This window comes from Esox lucius, chromosome 1, assembly GCF_011004845.1.
Source record: "Esox lucius isolate fEsoLuc1 chromosome 1, fEsoLuc1.pri, whole genome shotgun sequence".
Lineage (NCBI taxonomy): Eukaryota > Metazoa > Chordata > Actinopteri > Esociformes > Esocidae > Esox > Esox lucius.
Window position 1 is genome coordinate 41221963 of NC_047569.1, and position 27065 is coordinate 41249027.

The 27065-nt window shown below is 42.7% G+C and overlaps 1 protein-coding gene across 2 annotated transcripts in view; it reads left to right on the forward strand.

The window, feature by feature from the left end:
• gab2 (GRB2-associated binding protein 2) overlaps window positions 1–27065 on the forward strand; it is a 92552-nt gene that overhangs the window by 43617 nt on the left and 21870 nt on the right. For both annotated transcript variants that reach the window (XM_029122116.2, XM_029122120.2), the window contains exon 2: window positions 10862–11165. In XM_029122116.2, the coding sequence (XP_028977949.1) occupies window positions 10862–11165 (304 nt within the window). The remainder of the gene's footprint in view (window positions 1–10861; window positions 11166–27065) is intronic.

The following is a 27065-nucleotide window of genomic DNA, read 5'->3' on the forward strand; positions in this document are numbered from 1 at the left end:
CGGGTTGCCCCAAGAAAGGCTGTGTCGTTAACCACTATGCCACAGATCTGTACATTCATTGGGTGTCAGTATAGCCTCATGACATTATATAATTTTGTCACGCATTAACATCATGCAAGTTTGAATATTTCGTTAGACACCATTAACCATTGTTTTAAACTGAGTAACATTTCTTTAATTATATAATTAAGTTTAACTCCACCCCAAATAGTATCTATGAACTGTATGACTTTTGCCGCTGGCCGTTTTAAAAGCTTACTAGCCAGTAATATGTCGCTAGACGCCATTAAGCATTATGTTGAACTAAGTAACGTTTCTTTTTAAGTTTACCTGCGCCACAAATAGCATATATGAACTGTATGGCTTTTGTCACTGGCCATTTTAACAGCTTATTAGCCATTTGTGAATGACATTGATACTAATATAATAACTACTGTATCAATATAGTGACTTTTTCGTGTTTGTCTATCCTGAAGAAATCCTAAGACATAATTAAAAAATACACCAGAAATAGTTGCAATATAACAGTAAACAGTTTCATTTTAGGCTTCTCTTAACGTACCTACTGAAGGTTGTAGCCAGCTAAGTTTTTGTTTATCCTGAACAAATCCTCTTTTCCCACTGGCCGTTTTAAAAGCTTATTAGCCATTTGTGAATGACATTGATACTAATATAATAACTACTGTATCAATATAGTGACTTTTTCGTGTTTGTCTATCCTGATGAAATCCTAAGACATAATTAAAAAATACACCAGAAATAGTTGCAATATAACAGTAAACAGTTTCATTTTAGGCTTCTCTTAACGTACCTACTGAAGGTTGTAGCCAGCTAAGTTTTTGTTTATCCTGAACAAATCCTCTTTTCCCACTGGCCGTTTTAAAAGCTTATTAGCCATTCATGAATGACATTGATACAGTATCTATCAATATAGGTGACGATAACTGACTTTTTTTCAAGTGAAAAGACGAGAGAATCATGTAGCTAACGAAGTGTTTGTCTATCCTGAACAGATCCTAATATCCACCAGAACTGTTTTATTTTAGGCTTCCTATTATGGTCTTTTGTCAACTTCAGCTTGGCTGTTCTTTGCTTCTCATTGATGAAGGGCTTTTTTCTAGCTTTGCACGACTTCAGCCCTACCCCTAGGAGCCTGTTTCGAACCGTCCTCGCCGTGCACTTTTTTTTGTAGGTCACTTGATGTCATCCTTCGGATGTTGAGTGACATTCGAATGAGTTGACGGTCATCTTGGTCAGTGGACAGTCATTTTCGACCTCTGCCAGTCTGTAGCTTTGTTGTCCCCAATGTCTGTTGCTTGACCATGTTCTTATGAACCGCCGTCTTTGAAATTTTCAGGATGGAAGCAACCTGACGCTCACTGTATCCCTCTGCCAGTAAAGCCAAAATGTAACACCTTCTTTTCCTCACTCAAAGCTTTTCTTTTCAACTCTTTTGTCATGCTGAAATTACCTTTGAGGTACTACTTGCACTGTTTTTGCCATCCAGCTGGTCCTTTTGCAAGAGGATAGTGATGACCACAGCAGTGGTTCTTATACTTTTCCTTGTTAAATTTGATTTGGTTCACATAATCACCTAATCAGTACCTCATTAAGTAAAATGAGGTGTGCCTGTAATTTAACAGACACTGGAATGGAATGGCTGCCATAAATGTAGAGATGCTGATTTAAAAACGAGTAGTCTCTTAATTTTTTCTGCAGTTCATTGATGAAACCCTATTGTGTTTGTTCCAGTTCATTATTATTATTATTATTATTAGGGTTTCAGCAGTTCACTGGCGCTGTCACAACCCTCCGAAGTCACACTTTTAGCAAACTCACCATGCCCACCCCTTGTGACCTAGAGTCTTGAAATTTGGTACATAGATGTAGCTCCTCATGATGAAAATGTTTGCCATTGGGACCCAAAAAGTCCACCATGATGGATTTTCTGCCATTTTGGATCTTTTTAAAAACACACCAAAAAAAATCCTCTGGCACCAAATGTCCGATCTTCACGTAATTTGATATTTGGTATCTGGGAACCAAGGTCTTCAAAATATAAATCAGTCAGGCCAGTATGTCAAAAAACATGGATGCTATTGACAGATGAAAATATGCAGGGGCGTGGTTTTGCACATATATAGACACATCTCCTATAAGGATAAAGGTATAACAATTCTACTTGGTAAGTATGTTGACAAGGACCATACGGAATAAAGTACTGCAGGTATTCTTTTATCAACCACACAGTGGCGCTATTGAGGTTTTTCACATTAGCAAGGCCACCATGCTCACCCCTTTTGAGATACAGCCTTGAAAAAAGGTAGATAAGTCTACATTCTCATAAAGACCATATTTTCTATTGGGACTCATTAACTTCGCTTTAAGGGTTTGGTGGCTATTTTGAATTTGTGAAAAACACTTTAAAATAATCTCCTCTGGCAACTATGGACCGATATTCACGTACATTCATTTTTGGCATCTATGGACAATGGTTTTGAAAAGTTATATCAATCAGGCCAGTATGTTAGAAAACACGGCCGACATTGACAGATGATCATGGGCAGGGGTGTGGTTTTGCACATATATTGACACATCTCCTATAAGGATAATGGGATAATAATTCTACTTGGTGCATATGTTAACAAAGATGATGACAATAATGACTGCAAAGATTTATTTATCAACCACATGTTAGCGCTATTGGGGATCCCCACATTTGCAAGCTTACCATGTCCACCCTGTTTAAAATAAAACCTTGAGAACAGTTGTACAAGTCCATCTCCTCCCAAGTAATATATTTGCAATAGGGATCCATTAAGTTGGGTGAAATATTTTATGAGAAAATGCTCCAAATGCTACTTCTGTAGCATCAAATGACCAATGTCAAGTGTGAGCACATTTGGTACACATGATCAGGGTTGTAAGTTTAGTTTATATGAAAGATGTTTCCATTTGGCCACATGGGGATTCTAGTGAAAGGGAAAAGCCATACATGTAATATTGTTTACAGCTATGGACATGAGTTGGATTTGTGTCCTACTGGAAAAACTGCAATCTGGCTACTAATAGCTTAATGCTGAAACACGCTAAATGCTGCTTGCAGCTTTATTTATTCACATTTTTGCCATGCTCCCATTTTTGTGAAGCTCAGCCATGGAAGACTAACTCATAGGGCTCTTGGTGGCCTCCCTGGCTTGTGCCCTTTGCAACCATTTTTAATAACAGCCAGTTTATGATAACATCCTGTTTTTGATAGTAGCTTGTTCTTGACAAATTCACTGTTGTGCCATATTCTCTTTAATTCATTATAAAGGGACTTTACTGTGTTCCTAGGGACTTTCAGTGCCTTGGAAATGTTCTATATCCTACCCCTGATTGGTGTTTTTGTACAGTATCCAACATTTTCTTTGAAAAGATGAAAAATTAGATGAAAAATTCCACCAGCTAAGCATAATTTTTACCAGACAAAATAATAAATTGTCTTTTTGTGTCACATATATATTAATTTCAGTACAGTTAATTGAGATAATAAGGTATTATACTGAATACAAACGTTTTATTTAAGATGACAAATGAGTTGTTTCTGCTTTTATATCATACTGGTCACACAAAAAAACAGCTTGTCACCACAGCCTCAGCATCATACTGTAGACAGCCTATTGAAGCTCCTTTATATCAAACCTCAATTTCTCACAAAATGATATTTTTCTGTGATGCAACAACAATAATTGAATGTATTGCAATAACGTTATCCCTTTACATCCAACTCTCTTCCTTGTCAACTTTCTTAACAGTATTTTACAATACTTTCTTAACATCCATCATTAATAATAACCTAAGTAATCACCTTCAATTAACCATTCTCTAAAATAGTTCATGAATGGCCTCCCAGATTTATAACACAATCCTTCTCCAAAGCTAATGAGCAAAAGCAAATGAACAACAATAACATCAAATATCTGTTTTTTTATATTATCTTATTTAAATAATAATTAGTTTTATTTATATTTGACCACACGTATTTTTTTTTTTTACATTTTTACAATAGACACTACACTTTTACTTTGAATGTCTGAAGTCATAGTCTTATTGTTGCTGCTGAATGTATCTAACGTTTCACCGGAAGATACGAAAGGTGTTGTTGTTGCCACCGAATCTCTAATGTCGTCTTCATGACGCTAATCCATTACCTTGGATTACATTGGGTTATCGCTCAGACGATGGGAACCTTCCTTATAACAATATGACAGCCACTTGCTGACAGACCTCACTGTCTTGCTTGATAATCTGAACGTCTGGTGCAGGTTGTTGCTTTGCTCTGATGCTCTTAGATAATAAACTGTGCATGGTGCAAAATTTGCTAAACATAAAAAATTCTGTTTTTCTGTCGCTGCTCATCACAACTTCGTTGCGCTGCTCTCCGCAATTCGGATTACAATCATGGGAAACATTGGGTCAAAACATTTACCCGCCAGTGGAGCGGATGTGCTTCTGATATTTACTCGCAAAACGTAAAATATACCCGCATTTGACGCTTGGCAGGTGTTAATTTCGGGCCCTGTTTGAGTGCTATCAAAACCCACAGAACTACATATTAAATGAACATTTTGGATGAATAGCCTACATTAACAATGTAGTCAAATGTGTCCACCAATCGTATGTCTCTAAAATATTATTTTAGTTTTCTGTCGCGTCGCATCTTAGCAGGGCCGCTCTCCGCTGCTCTGATTACAGTAAAATGGAAACATTCCACAAATCCACTGGGGGGATAGCCTTCTGAGATTTACTCGCCAAACAAAATCTACCCGCATTTGGCGCTTGGCGGGTTTTATTTCGGACCCTGCTTTTATACAACCTTCTTCCAGATTTGCTTTGGTTATTCTTTTGTCTTTATGATGATAGAGGTTAGCTGACCCTAGCTTTTTCTAATGGTTCACCTTTAGGTATGTCAGAGGTTAACTGATCCTAGCTCTTTATAATGGTTAACCTTCAGGTTTGTCAAATGTTAACTGATCCTAGCTCTTTATAATGGTTAACCTTCAGGTTTGTCAAGTGTTAACTGATCCTAGCTATTTGTAATGGTTCAACTTCAGGTTTGTCAAAGGTTTAGATTTGACAGAAAGCATTGTTTAAATATTCCCTGAGTCAGTGGTTGATAAGCAAACAATCCAGAATAGTCCTACCAGAATTTCATGCAAACCAGGGAATTTGTGGGGAAATTTTCCAACCCTATTTGTGCCTTGGAGCATTTACTTATGGGTGTATAGAAATTACACAGAACTGTCAGAGGGACCTACGTCAGTACAACTGTTTCAACCACGCCTCTTTAATGTGTGGGTGTGTGACTGTTTGTCTGTTAGTGTGGGTGAGTGCCTGTTCCTGTGTTATATCACTCCTGTCCTGACACAACCAACCACACCCATCATTCACAAACAAGGATATACGGATGTGTTGTCAACTGCAGTATGACGTCACTTCTACTACTCTGTTTACACCCACCAGAACCAACACTACTATTCTGTTTACACCCACCCAGAACCGACACTACTACTCTGTTTACACCCACCCAGAACCGACACTACTACTATGTTTACACCCACCCAGAACCGACACTACTACTCTGTTTACACCCACCCAGAACCAACACTACTACTCTGTTTACACCCACCCAGAACCGACACTACTACTCTGTTTACACCCACCCAGAACCAACACTAATACTCTGTTTACACCCACCAGAACCGACACTACTACTCTGTTTACACCCACCAGAACCGACACTAATACTCTGTTTACACCCACCCAGAACCAACACTACTACTCTGTTTACACCCACCCAGAACCGACACTAATACTCTGTTTACACCCACCCAGAACCAACACTACTACTCTGTTTACACCCACCCAGAACCGACACTACTACTCTGTTTACACCCACCCAGAACCAACACTACTACTCTGTTTACACCCACCAGAACCGACACTACTACTCTGTTTACACCCACCAGAACCGACACTAATACTCTGTTTACACCCACCCAGAACCAACACTACTACTCTGTTTACACCCACCAGAACCGACACTACTACTCTGTTTACACCCACCAGAACCGACACTACTACTCTGTTTACACCCACCAGAACCAACACTACTACTCTGTTTACACCCACCCAGAACCGACACTACAACTCTGTTTACACCCACCCAGAACCGAGACTACTTCTCTGTTTACACCCACCAGAACCAACACTACTACTCTGTTTACACCCACCCAGAACCGACACTACTACTCTGTTTACACCCACCCAGAACCAACACTACTACTCTGTTTACACCCACCAGAAACGACACTACTACTCTGTTTACACCCACCAGAACCAACACTACTACTCTGTTTACACCCACCAGAACCAACACTACTACTCTGTTTACACCCACCCAGAACCGACACTAATACTCTGTTTACACCCACCCAGAACCAACACTACTACTCTGTTTACACCCACCCAGAACCAACACTACTACTCTGTTTACACCCACCCAGAACCAACACTACTACTCTGTTTACACCCACCAGAACCGACACTACTACTCTGTTTACACCCACCCAGAACCGACACTACTACTCTGTTTACACCCACCCAGAACCGACACTACTACTCTGTTTACACCCACCCAGAACCGACACTAATACTCTGTTTACACCCACCCAGAACCAACACTACTACTCTGTTTACACCCACCCAGAACCAACACTACTACTCTGTTTACACCCACCAGAACCAACACTACTACTCTGTTTACACCCACCCAGAACCGCCACTACTACTCTGTTTACACCCACCAGAACCAACACTACTACTCTGTTTACACCCACCCAGAACCGCCAATACTACTCTGTTTACACCCACCAGAACCAACACTACTACTCTGTTTACACCCACCCAGAACCGCCACTACTACTCTGTTTATACCCAAGCAGAACCAGTTCTAATACTAGGTTTGCATCCAACCAAGTATTAATATTAGGTATACACTCAACCAGAACCAGTACTAATACTAGTTTTAAACAGAACCCAGAACCGAACCGAGTACTACAGCATCACTTGGTGTTTTGTAAAGCACTCCATTATGAAAATGTGTAAAATAGAGACAAAATGCTCTGCAAATGTTGGTATGTTAGCATGTAGTATAACCTTTGACCTTGTAGACAGTATGGTGAATACCATTGATGTACCTTACATCACAATGAAGGATCCTGTTTCCTTATGGGCTCATCTTTCCAACTGCTGGGGGTTTTTCTGGTTGTTTGTTAATTTGTGCCCCACCCGCATATACAGACAGACAGATAGACAGACAGACAGGCAGGCAGACAGGCAAGTAGACAGAAACAGACAGACATGCAGACACACAGGCAGGCAGGCAGGCAGACAGACAGGCAAGCACACACAGAAACAGGCAGACAGACAGGAAGATACACAGACAGACAGGACAATGTTCTCCAGGCAGAACTAGATAGATCAGAGGAAAAAGACAACAGCCATTAGAAAAACACAGAAGCAGCACCATCCATTTTCCACTTCCTCTGTGTGTGTGTGTGTGCACGTGTGTGTGTGTGTCTGTGTGTGTGTGTTTGTTGAGAGGGGTTTGGAAGGGGGGGTGCATTGGAAATAGTGACCTTGATTCTCCGGCCCAGCCAAGGAGGTGTGTGTTGATGGAGCAAGATGGGCCTGCAGGATCCAGGGTTTGCAGTGCACGTGCGTGCGTGCACGTGGGCTTGTGTGTGTGTTGAAGGGTCTGTAGCAGGACGCCATGTGTCAGCAGCAGCCTGGATGTGAGCATTTGCAGAAGAACCCCTGTTCCATCACACAACCAAACACACACACACACACACACATTCTGCCATTGTCTTCAACCACAAGACAAAGAGGCCCTTCAGACAGACAGACAGGCAGGCAGGCAGACAGAGAGACAGACAGACATGTTTAAATATAAGGACTTTTTCTGTCTAACTGGAACTCAACTACCACTGTGTTGTTTTAAGCAAACTATCAATATGGCTCCAGATCAGTCTGTGTTGCTATATTACATTATATATTTAATAACTGTCAATACAGTAAAATTGTGAAGGAGAAATAAAAAAACAAAATCTAATACAAATTGTGAGTACAGTAACAAACCTAATTTCAGTGATTTATGCGGACATTTCATTAGATATGAGTTTCCTAATTGATTCGAGTGCCCCATAGGGGGTCTCCTTCTAATAGCTTTAATACAGTTTAACACAAGGTTGATAGTTTTGGGATTTTTGAAGCCATTGTGTGTCTCTAACGACAGGCTCCAGGTGGTCATAACATTTGTTTGAACAACCCTTTGTTTATGTTGACACTCCACAGGAGGAAACTCCCTCATTTGCGAAGCATTGGACATGCACTTGGCTGCCTCTCATTGGGCGGTCCCGCTGTCAGTCACTGTCTTAATAGAGGAAGCTGTGGGGAGATGAAAGAAAATCGAATATTCAACCACTTTGAATAGAGAAAGGTTTAAAAATTAAATACAAGATCTGCTGCAACACATTCATACTGACCTTCAGGCACCATGCTCAGTGAAGAGGGATTGTATGGTTGGGGACCCACTGCTAAGAGAGAGAGAGACAAGAAAACTGCGATTTGGCAAAACACACCTGTCTGTGTGTATGGGTCTGTGTTTGCGTGCGTGTGTGTATTTGCGTGCGTGTGTGTATTTGCGTGTGTTTGCGTGTGTGTGTGTTTGTGTGTGTGTGTGTGTTTCTCGGAGGGTTGTCAGGAAGTACGTTAAAGGAGTAACACCTGCCAGAAAAAGCCTCCTCAACTACACACACCCACGACACACTCATCCACAACAAACATTGATGCGCAGCCACACACATATATGGAGCCCACACACACACACACACAACCACACACTGACACACAGCCCCACACACACAGAGCCCACACACGCACAACGACACACTGACACACAGCCCCACACACACAGAGCCCACACACGCACAACGACACACTGACACACTGCCACACACACACAGAGCCCACACACACACAACCATACACTGACACACTGCCACACACACACAGAGCCCACACACGCACAACCACACACTGACACACAGCCCCACACACACAGAGCCCACACACGCACAACCACACACTGACGCACTGCCACACCCTCACAGAGCCCACACACACACAACCATACACTGACACACAGCCCCACACACACAGAGCCCACACACGCACAACGACACACCGACACACTGCCACACACACACAGAGCCCACACACGCACAACCACACACTGACACACTGCCACACACACACAGAGCCCACACATGCACAACCACACACTGACACACAGCCCCACACACACGGACCCCGCACACACACACAACCACACACTGACACACTGCCACACACACACAGAGCCCACACACGCACAACCACACACTGACACACTGCCACACACACAGAGCCCACACACGCACAACCACACACTGACACACTGCCACACACACACAGAGCCCACACACGCACAACCACACACTGACACACTGCCACACACACACAGAGCCCACACACGCACACGCACATTTACTCACGCCCAGTTTAGAAGCCAATTGGTGTGTTTCATCAAAGTTAACTTGAATTCCAGTCTTACCGTGTTGTTACCAATGTAAATATAGTTTAACATGTGTTTTGAGACATAATACATCTTTCACAGTATGAATCAGTGTTGACCAAGAGAATCAAAATTGGTAATTGGTAAATATTACCCCAAAGTCTCTATCAGGATTGTTATAAGACTTTGAACAGTGAAGAATCAATACACTGGCCTGTACTGAATGTCATTAGAATTGTGGCCAATTGTCATGCAGCAGGTTGTGCAGAAACCTTTCTTGCATGACAATGCCGCCACTTAAACCGATTATGCTGATAATGTATGTTTTGAAGGCATACTGTGGTAAACTTGACAAAGATTCTAGATAACCGTCATCCGTAAATATCGGTCAACAAAAACTCTGTCAAGAAGCATGTCAAGTTGGCTGGAAATGATTGAACCTTATAACACAGCTACGTACGTGTTGAAGGTTTGGTTGACTGGGTTGTGTTGGTCCACATTGTAACATAGCTACTTAAATCACCATAAGTCACCAAGATCATTATGGTCTAGGTAATGGCAGGACAATAACATAAAAATTACTTCTGTTATGGGTGTGAAGCGTAAATGTGACAAAACTAAGGCATTCTCCTGAACTCAAATAAACCATCTTTACTGTGAAAAAAATAGTTTAGTTGTGGCTAAAAGATAAACTTTACTTGACCACCCACAGAAGACTTTCAATCAAATTCATGTGAACTAAATTCGTGAGGGGGAGCCCAAGTGTTTTCCTGAATTATTATTCCCTTCCAGGCTTCATAAACAGAATACAGTGAGTTAATATCACAGTTACTCTATTTTACTCCAGCCCACACAAGTTACTTAATCAGGTGGGTTCCGCTTAAATGTGTCATTTCACACATATAGCAGGGGTATGTAGGTGTGACTTTCCTCAGAGTCTGAGATCCAAGTTAGGAAATCAGCCATTACTCACAGTGTCCCTGCAGCAATTTAGGGGATTTCTCTTCTGTCGGCTTATAGATTTGATTGAGCAACATTTCTGGTTATCAGCTCAGTGCTGAAAACAGAAAAGGAATGTGTGATATTTCATTTAAGAGAACAAACAATATTTGGCAAGTCATCCTTGGAGCTAATCACGTTTGGTTCCTTTTTGGTTCGTATTTGATTCATATCCAATTCTGGGTTTGGTTTTCTTTCCAGGCATGGAAGAAACGCTGGTTCGTCCTGCGTAGTGGTCGCATGTCCGGCGACCCTGACGTCCTGGAGTACTATAAAAATGACCACTCCAAGAAGCCCCTCCGGGTCATCGACCTTCACTGCTGTGAGCAAGTGGACGCCGGGCTGACCTTCAAGAGGAAGGAGTTCCAGGGCAGCTTTGTGTTTGACATCAAGACATCGGAGCGCACCTTCTACCTGGTGGCTGAGTCCGAGGAGGACATGAACAAGTGGGTCAGATCAATCTGTCAATTGTGTGGCTTCAACCAGTCGGAGGAGAACAGCCATGGTATGTAGGCTAAAGCCCCAGCCCTCTTACCCTGTCAACCCCATGAAAGCGTTCCTGGTGAGGTTTTATCACAAGGCTCTTATTCATTACAGCAACCCTCAGCAGACTCAGTGTCGAGATATGTCTTCTGAAGCACATCAGATGTCGTTTCTGGTCCTTATAACACTGCTCTCTCAACCAGGCTGTCTAGATAGAAGTTCTTACACTAAGTATTGGGTTTGGTTGTCACACAGCATGGGGTTGTTTTCTCTCAACATGTGGTTGGTATGGGGTTGGATAACATCAATCTACACACCATATACCAGAATGACAACCGGAATTATATATATTTTTAATTTCCTACTAATTGATAACAACTAAAATCTGAAAATCCTTTGATCATGATTGGAGTCCACGCAAACTGAATTGATCAGACATGATTGAGAGGCACACACCCGTATGGTCCCAGAGAGCTAAACCAAGCAATGAAGTCCAAGGAACTCTCAGAAGAACATAGAAAAATGTGTGTAGGAACAAATCTAGGGTTGGTTATAATAAAATGCTTAAGTTATTGAAAGTTCCCAGGAACACAGGGCTTCCGGCCAAACTAAGTGACTGTGAAAAACAGGCTTTGGTCTGGTTGGTGACCAAGAACCCTAACCCTAACCCTATACTGAAATAGTGTTGCTTCACAAACAAGTCTGGGGATCTCATTTAGTGGCCCAGCCAAAGCCCAGACTTGAACCCCATTGAACATCAATGGGGAGACATGAAGATCACAGCTCATCTATGTTCCTCATCCAATCTGACAGATTTGGAGACTAAACTGCAGAAATCCATGTTTTCCAAGCTGGTTGAGGCATAGCCAGTAAGACTCGAGGCTGTGATCTCTGAGTAAAGGGTTACGGCTGTTAAATGTATATGTACAAAATGTCCTGTCCTCAATGTGTGTGTGTTGGATCGAGTGTGTGTGTTGGACAGAGTGTGTTTGCAGGGTGTGAAGAGACTACACTGAGGTAATGACAGATGATGACCCTGTGGTCCAATCCCCATACCAGCTGTAGATCTCTGTTTTCATTTAGGGCCCACGTATGCCTCACAAATGAAATACCCTACGTCCCATTTAGTTCACTGCTTTTGAACAGGCCAAATAGTGAATATGGTGCCAGTTGGGAAGCAGGCTTGAATGTACTAGGCTGTGAGGACTCCAGTGAGTTATATACCATCTGGATAATACTGGTGTCAGGAAGGCAGTCAATCCAGGACACGTCCCAAAGGAAACCCCAGTCCCTATGTTCCCAGCACCAACCTGGTCAGATGTAGCACACTGACTATAGAAGAGGGTGTCATCGTACCATAGATTAGCTGCATCTCTCGTGTCCCAGGTCGGAGGTCATAGTGCTGTGAGGTAAGAGAAGCAGTGGGATGTAACCTATAGTGTATAACCAGTACTTATAGACTGTGATTAGATTAGGTTCAACCTTATTGTCATTTAACAGTATATGTACAGTATAACGAAATGCAGTTAGCATCTAACCAGTAGTGCAAATAGAAGAGGGCAAAACATTTACAAGCATTAAGTATTTACAGGTGCATCCAAAGAAAATTGAATATTGTGGAAAATGTCATTTCGTTCCATACTTCAAATCAAAATGTGAAACCTTCATATATTCTAGATTCATTACACATTAAGTGAAACATTTCAAGCCTTTTTTGTTTCTATCTTGATGATTACGGCTTACAGCTCATGGAAATCAAAAATCCAGTATCTCAAAATATTTGAATAAAAAATACAATCGACCTGAGAAGAGCTCTAATCAGCTAATTAACTCCCTGGGCCTTCAGTACACACAACCACAATCATGGAGAATACCGCTGACTTGACAGTTGTCCAGAAGACACTCATTGACACCCTCCAGGAGGAGGGTAAGACACAGAAGGTCTTTGCTGAAAGGGCTGGCTGTTCACAGAGTGCTGTATCAAAGTTGACTGGAAGTGAAAGAGTGGTAGGAAAAGGTGCACAAACAACAGGGATGACTGCAGCCTTGAGAGGATTTTCAAGCAAAGCCGATTCAAGAACTTGGGGCAGCTTCACAAGGAGTGGACTGAGGCTGGAGTCAGTGCGTCAAGAGCCACCACGCACAGACGTGTCCAGGAAATGGGCTGCAAGTGTTGCATTTCTTGTGTCAGGCCACTCCTGAACCAGAGACAACGTCAGAAGCGTTTTACCTGGGCGAAGGAGAAAAAGAACTGGACCGTTGCTCAGTGGTCCAAAGTCTCTCTTCAGATGAAAATAAATGTGCATTTCATTTGGAAATCAAGGTCCCAGAGTCTGGAGGAAGAGTGGAGAGGCACAGAATCCAAGTTACTTGATGTCCAGAGTGAAGTTTCCACAGTCAGTGATGATTTGGGCTGCCATGTTATCTGCTGGTGTTGGTCCACTGTGTTCTATCAAGTCCAGAGACAAGGCAGCCGTCTACCAGGAGATATTAGAGCATGTCAGGCTTCCATCTGCTGACAAGCTTTATGGAGATGCTGGTTTCCTTTTCCAGTAGGACTTGGCACCTGCCCACAGTGCCAAAATCCATGCAAAAGACGCTCTGACCAAGTATTCAGTGCATAAATGAATACACTCAGGAAACCCTTGCAGGTATTTTGAGTTAAATAGCTGATTAGAGCTCTTCTCAGGTCGAGATTTCTGTATTATTAATTTTTATTAGACTCTTTTGAGGTACTAGATTCTTGATTTCCATGAGCTGTAAAACTTAATAATCTAGATTGAAACAAAAAGTCTTGAAATTACTCACTTTATGTGTAATTAATCTAGAATATATGGTGTCACTTCTTGATTTGAATTATGGAAAAGAAAATACTTTTCCATGATATTCCAACTTTTTGAGAGGCACCTGTATATTACAAGTATAGATGTGCAATGAAGGCAAATGTAGTACAAATAGCAGTACTAAATGTGCAATTAAGGAAAATGTGCTGTGGTGATAATGACTGCCACCAAACATTACCAGTATTTACAGGCTGCAGTGATAATGATTGACACCAAGCATAACCAGTACTTACAGATTTGTAATAATGATTGACATCAAACATTACCAGTACATCCAGACTGCGGTGATAATGATTGACACCAAACATAACCAGTACTTATAGACTGGTGATAATGATTGACATCAAACATAGCCAGCACTATTAGATTGGGGTGATAATGACTGACAACAAACATAACCAGCTCCTTAAGCAGGCATTTTGCTAATGTAATTTGAAATAAATATGTAAATAATGGCAAGTCTGAGTGATTGTAATTAGAGAGAACCTTGACAATTAGAGCAGTAAGAACCTTGACAATTAGAGCAGTAAGAACCTTGACAATTAGAGCATTAAGAAGTGCTGTGATGTCATAGTCCTGGATTCAGCATTGAAAGCACACATTTTATTAAGATGTATAAACTAATACATTACATTTATAAGAATATCTTGATTTAGTTGTAACAGATGTCTAAGCCCAAGACAGCCAGATGACACAGGGCTGAGTCTTTCACAACACACACCCACACACACACCAATGCCTTTCATAAAACCCAGCCCTCCAGCTGGTCTCGGACTATTTGTAATGCTTTTGTCTATTTGTTCACAGCTTCACTTGTAATTCATGTGTTGGTATTGGGTGGAGTTTGTCATGACAGTTTCAGAGTATATTAATTTTACTAGCCAGAAGAGAGAATAAGTAACAGACACTACAGACAGTTTCAGAGTACATTCATTATAGCCAGGAAACATTACAGTCCACAGTACCTCAGGGTCTATACATACAGTCCACAGTACCTCAGGGTCTATACATACAGTCCACAGTACCTCAGGGTCTATACATACAGTCCACAGTACCTCAGGGTCTATACATACAGTCAACAGTACCTCAGGGTCTATACATACAGTCCACAGTACCTCAGGGTCTATACATACAGTCCACAGTACCTCAGGGTCTATACATACAGTCCACAGTACCTCAGGGTCTATACATACAGTCCACAGTACCTCAGGGTCTATACATACAGTCCACAGTACCTCAGGGTCTATACATACAGTCCACAGTACCTCAGGGTCTATACATACAGTCAACAGTACCTCAGGGTCTATACATACAGTCCACAGTACCTCAGGGTCTATACATACAGTCCACAGTACCTCAGGGTCTATACATACAGTCCACAGTACCTCAGGGTCTATACATACAGTCAACAGTACCTCAGGGTCTATACATACAGTCCACAGTACCTCAGGGTCTATACATACAGTCCACAGTACCTCAGGGTCTATACATACAGTCCACAGGGAAGTTGCCTACTGTTTAGGATGTCAGTGTGGTGGGGCTGACCTGGGGGTGGGGCTGACATGGGGGTGGGGTTATCAGAGTGGGACAGTATAGGTTGCAAGCCAGGTTATATCGATACTCAAGGTCTACCGGTCAGTCAGCCTGTCTGTCTTGCTAACTTTCTATCTATCTCTTTTTGCCTGTCACTGTGTCTCTCTGTCTTCTCCAGAATCTGTCTGTCTGTCTGTCTGTCTGTCTGGGCAGAACAGGCTCTAGAGACAGAGAGCAAGGTTAGCAAAGGGCAGTGGAATAACAAATATACTGTTTCTCTTCTCTCTCTGTCCGTCTCTCTATCACATTCTTTCTCTCTCTGACGCTCTATCTCTCGCTTCCCCTGTCTACTTTCTCTCCCCCTCTCTCTGTCTACTCTCTCTCTGTCTACTCTGTCTCCCTTCTCCTCTCTCCCCTCCCCCTCCCAAAATGCCCTTCAAAGCATCGATTTTAGATTAACTAACGAGGCTGTCCTCAATGGCCCCTAGATCCCAGTGTAGTGCCCTACTTGTCACCAGAGACCTATGGTGCATAATCAGCCCTGCTGAGGGAACAGTGTCCCATTTAGGAGTCCCCCTGAGGAGGACTGGGAGGTCAGGTAGTCTGATCCCTCTGGGCCGCCTGGATCTGCTCGCAGTGTGTGGATGTGTGTCGGTGTGGATGTGTGTCCGAGTGGAGGTGGATGTGTGTCGGTGTGGATGTGTGTCTGAGTGGAGGTGGATGTGTGTCGGTGTGGATGTGTGTCCGAGTGGAGGTGGATGTGTGTCGGTGTGGATGTGTGTCTGAGTGGAGGTGGATGTGTGTCGGTGTGGATGTGTGTCCGAGTGGAGGTGGATGTGTGTCGGTGTGGATGTGTGTCTGAGTGGAGGTGGATGTGTGTCGGTGTGGATGTGTGTCTGAGTGGAGGAGGATGTGTGTCGGTGTGGATGTGTGTCCGAGTGGAGGTGGATGTGTGTCGGTGTGGATGTGTGTCTGAGTGGAGGAGGATGTGTGTCGGTGTGGATGTGTGTCTGAGTGGAGGTGGATGTGTGTCGGTGTGGATGTGTGTCCGAGTGAAGGTGGATGTGTGTCGGTGTGGATGTGTGTCCGAGTGGAGGTGGATGTGTGTCGGTGTGGATGTGTGTCTGAGTGGAGGAGGATGTGTGTCGGTGTGGATGTGTGTCTGAGTGGAGGAGGATGTGTGTCGGTGTGGATGTGTGTCTGAGTGGAGGAGGATGTGTGTCGGTGTGGATGTGTGTCTGAGTGGAGGAGGATGTGTGTCGGTGTGGATGTGTGTCTGAGTGGAGGAGGATGTGTGTCGGTGTGGATGTGTGTCTGAGTGGAGGAGGATGTGTGTCGGTGTGGATGTGTGTCTGAGTGGAGGAGGATGTGTGTCGGTGTGGATGTGTGTCTGAGTGGAGGAGGATGTGTGTCGGTGTGGATGTGTGTCTGAGTGGAGGAGGATGTGTGTCGGTGTGGATGTGTGTCTGAGTGGAGGAGGATGTGTGTCGGTGTGGATGTGTGTCTGAGTGGAGGAGGATGTGTGTCGGTGTGGATGTGTGTCTGAGTGGAGGAGGATGTGTGTCGGTGTGGATGTGTGTCTGAGTGGAGGAGGATGTGTGTCGGTGTGGTTGTGTGTGGATGTGTCTGTGTGGAAGCTTGTGCGTGTATGGTTGTGTGTGTGTGGATGTGTCTTTGTGCGTATGTCTCTGTATGCCATTCTATATGATGCCACTGGGCCACCTGGATGTGCTAGGAGTGTATGTTTATGGGGATGTGCGCACAGATGTGTGTATGTGTGTGCGGATGTGTGTGTGCAGATGTGTGTGTGTGCGTGCGGATGTGTGTGTGTGCGTGGATGTGTGTGTACGCACGGATGTGTGTGTGCACGTGGATGTGTGCACGCAGATGTGTGTGTGGAGATGTGTGTGCGGATGTGTGTGTACAGATGTGGGTGTGTGCGCGGATGTGTGTGTGTGCGCAGATGTGTGTGTACATATGTGTGTGTGTAGATGTGGGTGTGTGCGCGGATGTGTGTGTGTGCGCCGATGTGTGTGTACATATGTGTGTGTGTAGATGTGTGTGCGGATGTGTGTGTGCAGATGTGGGTGTGTGCGCGGATGTGTGTGTACAGGTGTGGGTGTGTGCGTGGATGTGTGTGTGCAGATGTGTTTCCGGATGTGTGTGTGCAGATGTGACTGCGGGTGTGTGTGTACAGGTGTGACTGCGGGTGTGTCTGTACAGATGTTTGTGCAGATGTGACTGCGGGTGTGTGTGTGCAGATGTTTGTGCAGATGTGACTGCGGGTGTGACTGTGTTTGCAGGAGGATCATGGCAGAGCGGGTGGCTGTGAGAGGGCTTTGAGCACGGCCTGTCCTGGACCCAGCCCACACAAGCTTGTACTGTTCAAGTTTGTAGTGTAATTCTGGACGTGAGAAATTGATTAGGCTAAATAACATAGTGTCTGCATTTTAGTTTCAGTAGTGGTTTAACAACCACTCTCAAATCCTTCTAATTCACATTGGCCATGTTCTTTATGGAAAGCTTTGATTACTTTTTAGAGAAAGGGGTGGGTGGGAAGATTTGATTAACTATCTAAGAACGCACACAGTTCCCTGTTTCATAACTCCCTGCACTGAAATGGCTCTTTGATTCTTAGTTATTCCTCCAATCTGTGGATGGCTCCCTCCCTCCCTCCCTCCCTCTCTCTCTCCCTCCCTCACTGTCCCTCATACGTCCTCCCTTCTATCTCCAGAAGGGAGGACGTATGTTTGATATTTGTACCCATAGAGACCTGCCCCATATCACAATGTAATGAATGATACTCCCTCTCTCTTGTTTCCCTCTGTCTTTCTGACTCCTCTCCTTCTCTGTCTCTCTCTCCTTTCTCTCTTAATTCAATTCAAAGTTTTTATTGGCATCCTCCCATTTCCTTCTCCATTTCACCCCCACATATAAATCCTCCTTTACCTCTCTCTCTCCCTGTTGTCTTGTCTTTTTACCTCTCCCTGTTGTCTTGTCTTTTTACCTCTCTCCCTGTTGTCTTGTCTTTTTACCTCTCTCCCTGTTGTCTTGTCTTCTTCCCTCTCTCCCCCCAGCACTGGCTCTGTCAGGGCTGGGCTAGAACATCTCCATTAGGAGCCAGTGTTTCTGGATTATTTCAGCTATTACAGTAGCATTGAAAATCATGAGCGGTTATGAATCATTCCAATCATAACATATCATACTAATTTCATCTGCTTAATGCTTCTGGATCCTAGATCCTCTCCTCTGGATCTGGAACTGATCCTAGATCTTCACCTCTGTATCTGGAACTGACCCTAGATCCTCACCTCTGTATCTGGAACTGACCCTAGATCCTCACCTCTGGATCTGGAACTGATCCTAGATCCCTGTGAGGCAAGCCCTGGACCGGAACCCACTTTCATGGAGTTGTCTTAGCATGTCCAGTAATATCATACATTTAGTAGGTTAATCATCCGTTGCATTAAATCTCTCTGGCTGACCGTCACATGGCCTTGTCTTGTGATATAAGCCCAACAGACAGGCGTTAAGACCTTGACTTATGGTTTCATTGAATGTTCGAATGGATCAAAACAGCGACCTGAGCGAACTGTCTCAGAAAGGGCTTAGTTCTTGGGCTTTTTGTACACCACAGTGTCTGGAGTTTGCTGTTAAGTATGAGACAAACACATCCAGTCAGTCAGTAGCAGCATGTGGCCGGAGAAAACATGATGATGAGATCGTCCCAAAGAGATTAGCAAGAATCAGGCAACAGACACAGTGGTCAGAGTAACACAGCACTGTACAATGGTGGTTTCAGAACGACTTCCCAGAATGTATCAGTCAGGCTCTTCTGAATCCGCCCCTCTAACACTTTATTCAGACGCTTGGGGAATGCAGTGTTTGATCAGAGTAAGCCAGAAAAGACAACAGTCACAAAGATGTCCGTAAGACCCAGACTGTCTGAGAAACAAATGAGTAAGTGACATATTCAAGAGGTGAGTGTCAGGGAACACAGTCTTGTTTATGGCGGCGTGACAGGAAGTAATGTTACAACTGTGGCCTTGTTCTGGTCCCTGTAAATATCTAGTAAATAGTTATTCTTTAAAAATAACATGGTGCATGTAAATGTCTGTTAAATATTTTCACTTGTAAAAGTACAGACATGGTCCATGTAAATGTCTGTTCTAAACTATGACTGTCAAAATAATAGACATGGTGCATTTATATGTATGCTAAATAGGGTTATTCTGAAAATGAATACTTGTTTCAGGGGTTAAACAGGCCAGAGCACATGAGAACTAGGGGGACCTGAGCTCCAGTACTTCTAATGACCAGCAGTTAAAATATTAGATTCAACAGGCGCAATTTTGCGGTATTCATGGTCTGAGACTTTGACGACTTGGTAAATTCACGCTAGACACCGCTATGAAATACGAGTGCTGTACTTTGTGTACCATAGAGTACTTTATGAATTTACGAACATCCCAGAGGGCACTCTGACCCCTCATCCACGCGTAAGGGCTGAAATCGCTTGCTGTTCCACTAGTGACAAAGGGAGACAGCTGAAATCCTCCCGCCTTTGCTGTTTTGAACAATCAGTTACTTACTTAATGCTGGGAAAAGTCCCCTATGCATTCAAGGTAAAAAAGGCGGCCCAACATAAACACAACAGAAGAGTTAAGTAATCTCCATTAATTAAAATGAAACTCAGTAAAAAGACCACAGAGGGAATTTGACATATTTATCTGCCTACTGGCAGTTCAAGAGAGCCCCCACAGAAATGGTTCATTCATGAAAATGGGTGCATGCTAGCAAGTAGCTGGTATTTATTTTTGGTTGATAGCAAAAGCTAGCACTACTAAATACATATTCCGTGTTAACTGATCGAGGGCAACTGTAGGGCCGAGACTCTGAGCGATCCTTGACCACCCTATATTATTTCTTATATTGTCTCGATAGACCTTGAGGTCTTGTACAATGAAATTAGCTTAGTTTGTCTGACGTGTTGGTGTACAGTATGTATGGACTATTCAGTATTGTAGTACCTCCTACAAGCTTTCCTATTGGTTTTCCGCTGTGCTGTGATTGGCTTTCCGCAATGGAGAAGGAACCACAATAGAACCTGGCCTCCGTTCCACCACGGCCATGGAAGCCCTGCTTCTAGCAGTCTGCCGCTTATGTGTGAAGAGAGGCTGAGGACGGATGGTGCATTCCAGTTACCTCAGAAGTCAGAAATGGGAATGACGTCACTCCCAAGTTGATGGCGTTCCAGTGTCCAAAGTCGGAAGACAAGATGGACGTCGCCAGGAAAGCCTTTGTTGTGCTCGCCTTTTCAGAATATAGACAACTACAGAACAAATATGAGGTCCACCTCCAAAATATAATGGAAGAAGATAGAGGACGCAGAAGGTGTTGTCCATTGTATTAAATTTGTGTAGAAAATGTTTTGACCCCGTTTTAATCGGCCATTCCATAACCAGTTGCCCAACCTGTTCAGGATATTGTAACTTTCAGTGGCGGACCGTGACTATTGGAGCCAGGCCCTCATTCGCGGCAAAAGATCTGACGTCATACATAGAGAACTCTGATGCCTGCATATACAGAGCATGACTTGAGACCTTTCTTTGCAGACCTATGTAGAAGCAATTGTTTGATAACAGAGTCAAACGTTCCTAAGCCACGCCTTTGGCTCACAGAAAGAGCAAATGTAGTCTACACAACTTGCAGGAACCACGTTAGAAGAAAACTCGGTTGTGTCATTTCAAAGAAACATTTGCCAAAACAGTCATTCAAATAGTGGCAGAATCAATTCAGCCACACAACTACTCACATTATTTCAAGACCACGGACTGTATAAAAAAAGTAGCACTGTACTCGATGTCCAGCATGCAACAATAAAAAATGCACCACAACAAGAAATGTCATGTACTCAGTACTTCCTCCTGCAACATCATCACCTTTGTTTTTACCACACAACCAGGGATCTGAAATAATATTTTACACGTTGTATTCAAAATGGTATGAACGAGATAGCAATAAAAAGCAACAAGCTGTAGATGAAAACAAGACGACCATTCTCCTGTCCTTCTTTATGAAATGGATAATGGCATGTTCATGTAGGTCGTCTTTTGATTTTTTTGATTGAGATCAAAGCCGGGGCTGACAGTTCGGCCATCTGAATCTTTACATACACTCACTACAAAAAGCTAGCCAGCGAGCTAGGCTCAAGTGTGAGAAAACAAGGCAAGTCTCTGAATTAGAGACGTTTACTTAGGCCCTCTAGATACAATTGTCTAGTAAATACAAATAAATACAATTGTCCCACCTATTACAAGACACTTTGTGATTGGTTGATTCTACTCTCATTCCAAAATTCTGCTCAAATTGAAGTCAATGTCAGTGATGTTGGCTGGTGCCTTCTATTCAAATCCTGAGGGCCTAGCCAATGACCTTCCCCTTCAGCCTCAATGTGATGCCGCATCAGGTCTATGAAAAACAATGTTTGGTCCTTTGTGAAGCCCTGGTTTGCTGGAATAGGTACAGGTGATGGTGATGGGCTGGATGTTGAAGTTCTGCTGTCTAAAACACAATAAAAAGTCACAGGTTAGAAAGCCTCTCAAGCTCTGGCCATATATACTGTTTTCTAATGCAAACCGGTCTGGCAACCTTTTGGTGTTCTTACGGTAATTAAGTCCCTCTGACCCTTTGGCTGGGATGGTTCTCAATGGTCTACCCCCATTCCCATACTAGGATCTTTGGGTGTCCCTCACATCAGTTTGCTTCGAAGTTACCATTTGTAAGATTATGGTGAGCCCATGTTTAGTGGTCACAGTGGCTACTTTGTCTTGTTTCTTGTGTTCTCCAGCAGGAAATATTGTAATGTCTTACAGTAAACTCATGTTAACTCCTCATTAAGGTAGTACACAGTGGGGTCTGATGCTTTCTGAAATAACAGACCGGTGAAGGGACTGGTCCTCTGAGCATCCATAAACAAGTCCATGTTCATGTCCAAATAAACTAAAAAGAAAACACACAATGTTAACATCACATCATAGAGCTCTTATATTTCAGTCATTAATTTACTTATATTCCTTATATATTTGAACAAGCAGTACCTCTACACACACACACATGTTCAAAAGTCAGTCAAAGCTACGATTTTGAGAGTCACAGAACCAAAACCTGTTTGTCGCCAATTACCTAACAGCGTTTTTCAGAGCTGTATTTTTCCAAAAGCAATACAATTTCTCAGTTTCAACAATTGATATGTTGTCTTTGTATCATTTTTCAATTAAATATAGGGATACATTGCACATCATTGCATTCTTTTTTTTATTAGCATTTTACACAGCATCCCAACTTTTTTGGAAACGGGGTTGTAGATGTTGAGAGACATGCTCTACTTAAATCGACGTTCTGTAATCAGCTAACCGCCAAGGGAACCACCCCGTTATCCTCAGATCTCCCCTCGTCCTGGATGTCTAATGGATATGTACATAATTAGGAGATCTTTCTCTTTTCATCGTCCCAAGTGGCACCCTTTATAGTGCACTTCAACCATAGCCCTGTGGTGGACAGGGGAGAACTATAAAGAAAGGCCCAGTAAACAGTCAAGGGAATTTAGTTCCATTTGGTATTCAGCCCTTTTCCCTGCAGTGGGAGAATGAAATTAGATACTCAGTATTGAACTTCACAGCCATCTTTGTTCTTGTTTCCTCTGATTCCCTGATAAAATTCCAAAAGTAGCAAAATATAAATTAATCAAAATTTAATAGAATATAATTAAGAATAATACAGTTAGGTTCGGAAATATTTGGACACTGACACAAGTTTTGGGTTTAGCATTTACAGCTCTTTAATATGCAGCCCCCTCTTTTTCATGGGACCAAAAGTAATTTGACTCACAGTTGACTAAAAAGTTGTGGACAGGTGGACAGGTGTGGGCTATTCCTTCGTTATTTCTTCATCAATTAAGCATTTAAAAGGTCTGCAGTTTATTCCAGTTGGTGCATTCACATTTGTAAGCTGTTGTTCTGAACCCACAAAATGCTCTCAATGCAAGTAAAACAGGCCAAGTAGGCTGCAAAAAAATCCATCAGAGAGATAGCAGGAACATTATGAGTGGCCAAATCAACAGTTTGGTACATTCTCAGAAAAAAAACGCACTGGTGAGCTCTTCAGCACATAAAGGCCTGGAAGTCCATGGAAGACAACAGTAGTGGATGATCGTAGGATCCTTCACAACATCCAGCCAAGTGAAGAACACACTCCAGGAGGTAGGCATATCATTATCCAACTCTACCATAAAGAGAAGACTTCACAAGAGAAAATACAGAGGGTTCACCACAAGGTGCAAATCATTCATAAGTCTCAAGAATGGAAAAGCAAGATTAGACTTTGCCAAAAAACATCTTAAAAAACCAGCCAAGTTCTGGAACAGCATTCTTTGGACACATGAAGCTAAGATCAACCTGTACCAGAATGATGGGAACAAAAAGTATGGAGAAGGCTTGGAACGGCACATGAGCATGTGTTTTATGAGCATACCACATCATCTGTAAAACACGGTTGAGGCAGTGTGATGGCATGGGCATGCATGGCTTCCAATGACACTGGGTCACTAGTGTTTTTTGATGATGTGACAGAAGACAGAAGCAGCCGGATGAATTCTGAAGTGTATAGAGTCAATCACCTGATCTCAACCTGATCAAGCATGCATTTCACTTGCTGAAAACAAAACTTAAGGCAGAAAGACCCACGGACAAACAACAACTGAAGACAGCTGCAGTAAAGGCCTGGCAAAGCATCACAAAGGAGGAAACCCAGCGTTTGGTGATGTCCATGCATTCCAGACTTCAAACAGTCATTGCCTGCAAAGGATTTTCAACAAAGTATTTAAAATGAACATTTTATTTATGGTTGTGTTAATTTGTCCAATTACATTTGAGCCCCTGAAGTATGGGGAATGTGTATGAAAATGGTTGCAATTCCTAAACGTTTTATGCAATATTTTTGTTCAACGCCTGGATTTAAAGCTGGATGTTTGCACTTCAATTGCGTCTCGGTTGTTTCATTTCAAATCCATGGTGGCGTACAGAGCCCAAATTATGAAAATAGTGTCAGTGTCCACATATTTCCAGACCTAACTGTAACATTCGCCATATCTCTATCGCCAGTGTTTATTTGGTTTATATCAAGAAGTATGTTGTATAATGCAAATGTGTACCCACAATGCACTTCTGCTAAGTGCACTATGCACTCCTCTGTGGGGAACAGGGAGACGTAGTCCTGTATCCCCTGACCAATTGGAACCATTTGGCTTTGACAAAGCAGGGCCTTTTAGAGTGATTGATCAGTAAGTCAGCATTTGGTTTTGAATGAAATTGATTTTGCAGTGTGGTTGTCCAGGACCGGGAGGTGCTCACATGATGCAAAGAGTAGAATGGAGGGAGTGTGTGTGTGTGTGTGTGTTGGGGCGGGGGGGGTATAATGTGATCAGTAAGTGATTCTGTGAGGGAGGGGATAAGGCAGTGAGAGCAGTCACTTTGTTAATTGGTTATACACCAGCAAGCAGTACTGAAAGAGAGCAGCAGCATATCAGCCGGTACGAGCCATTTTCAGTTAGTATCAGCTAGTATTAGCCAGTATCAGCTAGTATTTCCTTGGATCAGCCAGCCTTCTCAACGCCATTAAAGAGACAGTTTGGATCTTAGGAGGCCTTCATCTAGTCATTACAGCTGGTGGAAAACCATGAGATGACTGTATCGAGTTAAAAAAAAGTTGCATTAAGTATGACAGAAGTTGTAGCTAGTCATACTTAATGCCAAAATTCAGCAAGCTAGCTTTACCCATTTACTACTTGTTGTTGTGCTAATGCTGGGTAGCAACTCACTTAAAACCACACGCGCACCACAAAATTTTTTGATACAGGGGATGTTCAGCCTGTTTCTGGTTTATGCTACCAATGACAGGAAGTCAATGGGAACAGCTAACAGACCAAATATCTGCTTACCTCAGTTGTATTTAGAAATTAGAGAATCTCCTAAATGGCACACATCTTCTGCTTGGTCTGGAGCCACTGTAGCTCACTAGCAGTAAGGGGTCAGATGGGGAAAGGCCCCTCTCTGTCTTTCCCTCACTCTCTATATCCGCTTTTGTCTTTCCCCCGCGTTATATCTTTTTCCTTCTGTCTTTCCCTCTCTCTTTCTCCTTCTGTCTTTCCCTCTCTCTTTCTCCTTCTGTCTTTCACTCACTCTCTTTCTCCTTTGTTTTCCTCTGCCTTCCCCCTGGCGTTGCCCTCTGAGGACCTGCTAAGAGGCAGCTGTAGGTCAGTAGGCAAGTATCTCCCGAGGGACAATAGAGATCTTTCTACCAGCTACCAGACAGCTGAGGAAGAAGACATTATCTGAAGTTAATTTGAGAAAACCTTTCTGGCCCCTTGTTTTGACCCCCAAGCACCCAGCGATCAACCTAAGTGCCATGTCTTCGAAAATTGTTCAGGAAATTGCATTTTTTTTCTTTTAAAAATGAGGAATCCCATTTGCAGACCAGCTAACCTACACTAAAATAAGGATTTATTTTAGTGTAGATGTCTGGTAGTGGTTCACGCTAGATGTCTGGTAGTGGTTCTCAATTCACTCCTCAGGTCCCTAGCTGTTTCAGAGGTATAGTTGCTTGCCGGAATTAGCCCGGGAATTAAGACTATGGAATATTCTACACATAAAATAATTCCAAAATAAGGATACAAAATGAAAATCTAAAAGTTTTTGTCAAAAAGAACTGTTACCTTTCTCCATACAAAAGTCTTCACCATTGTGTAACAATATTCTGTTTTTTTTTATTGTTTTATAACAGTTCTTGTTATTCAACCATACATATAAAAAGAATGTGTTCTGCTATGGTTACAAGCCAAGTAATTTCTCTCTGGTTTCTTTTACAACCTTTTTTTGTGACCTGTGTCATTTTTCACAACTGTAAATGCAAAAAACACAACTGATCATCCAAAAAACTGTAAACACACTTAACATTGACTCAGTGCAATAAACCATCTCAAATAATCAGTGTTTCATCAACAAAGACATGTTTCACATTGAAATACCTTATGTTCATGTGAGGTACATGCATCACTTTTGAAAGGATTTTCTTTCTATTTGACAAGTACATCAATGTAGATAAAGCAGGCTTCTATCTGGTCACAACTTGACTGTGTCGGTGCAGTATCATTGGCCAATGAGCAACTGTCCATGTGACTGGACAACGTGGGAAACCTTCTTGTGGCTGGACATCATGGGAAAACGTCCATACATGCAGCCATATCTGAAGATGGGAGGGTAGGACGTAAGCCCATTCTAAGGTCTTAAAATGCTGGGACTGCACACCTCATTGAGTTCCTTAATAATGTTGTGTGGGTTGATATTAGGTTCCATCATTCTGAGGTGGTTCACGAATGGTTTTGGGCCAATTCCTGATTCCTGACACTATATACCTGCCCCCGTAATCTCCTTTCCTCAACCCTGCTGAGGAATTATTTTCATTATGGAGGTGGAAAGTCTATGACCGCC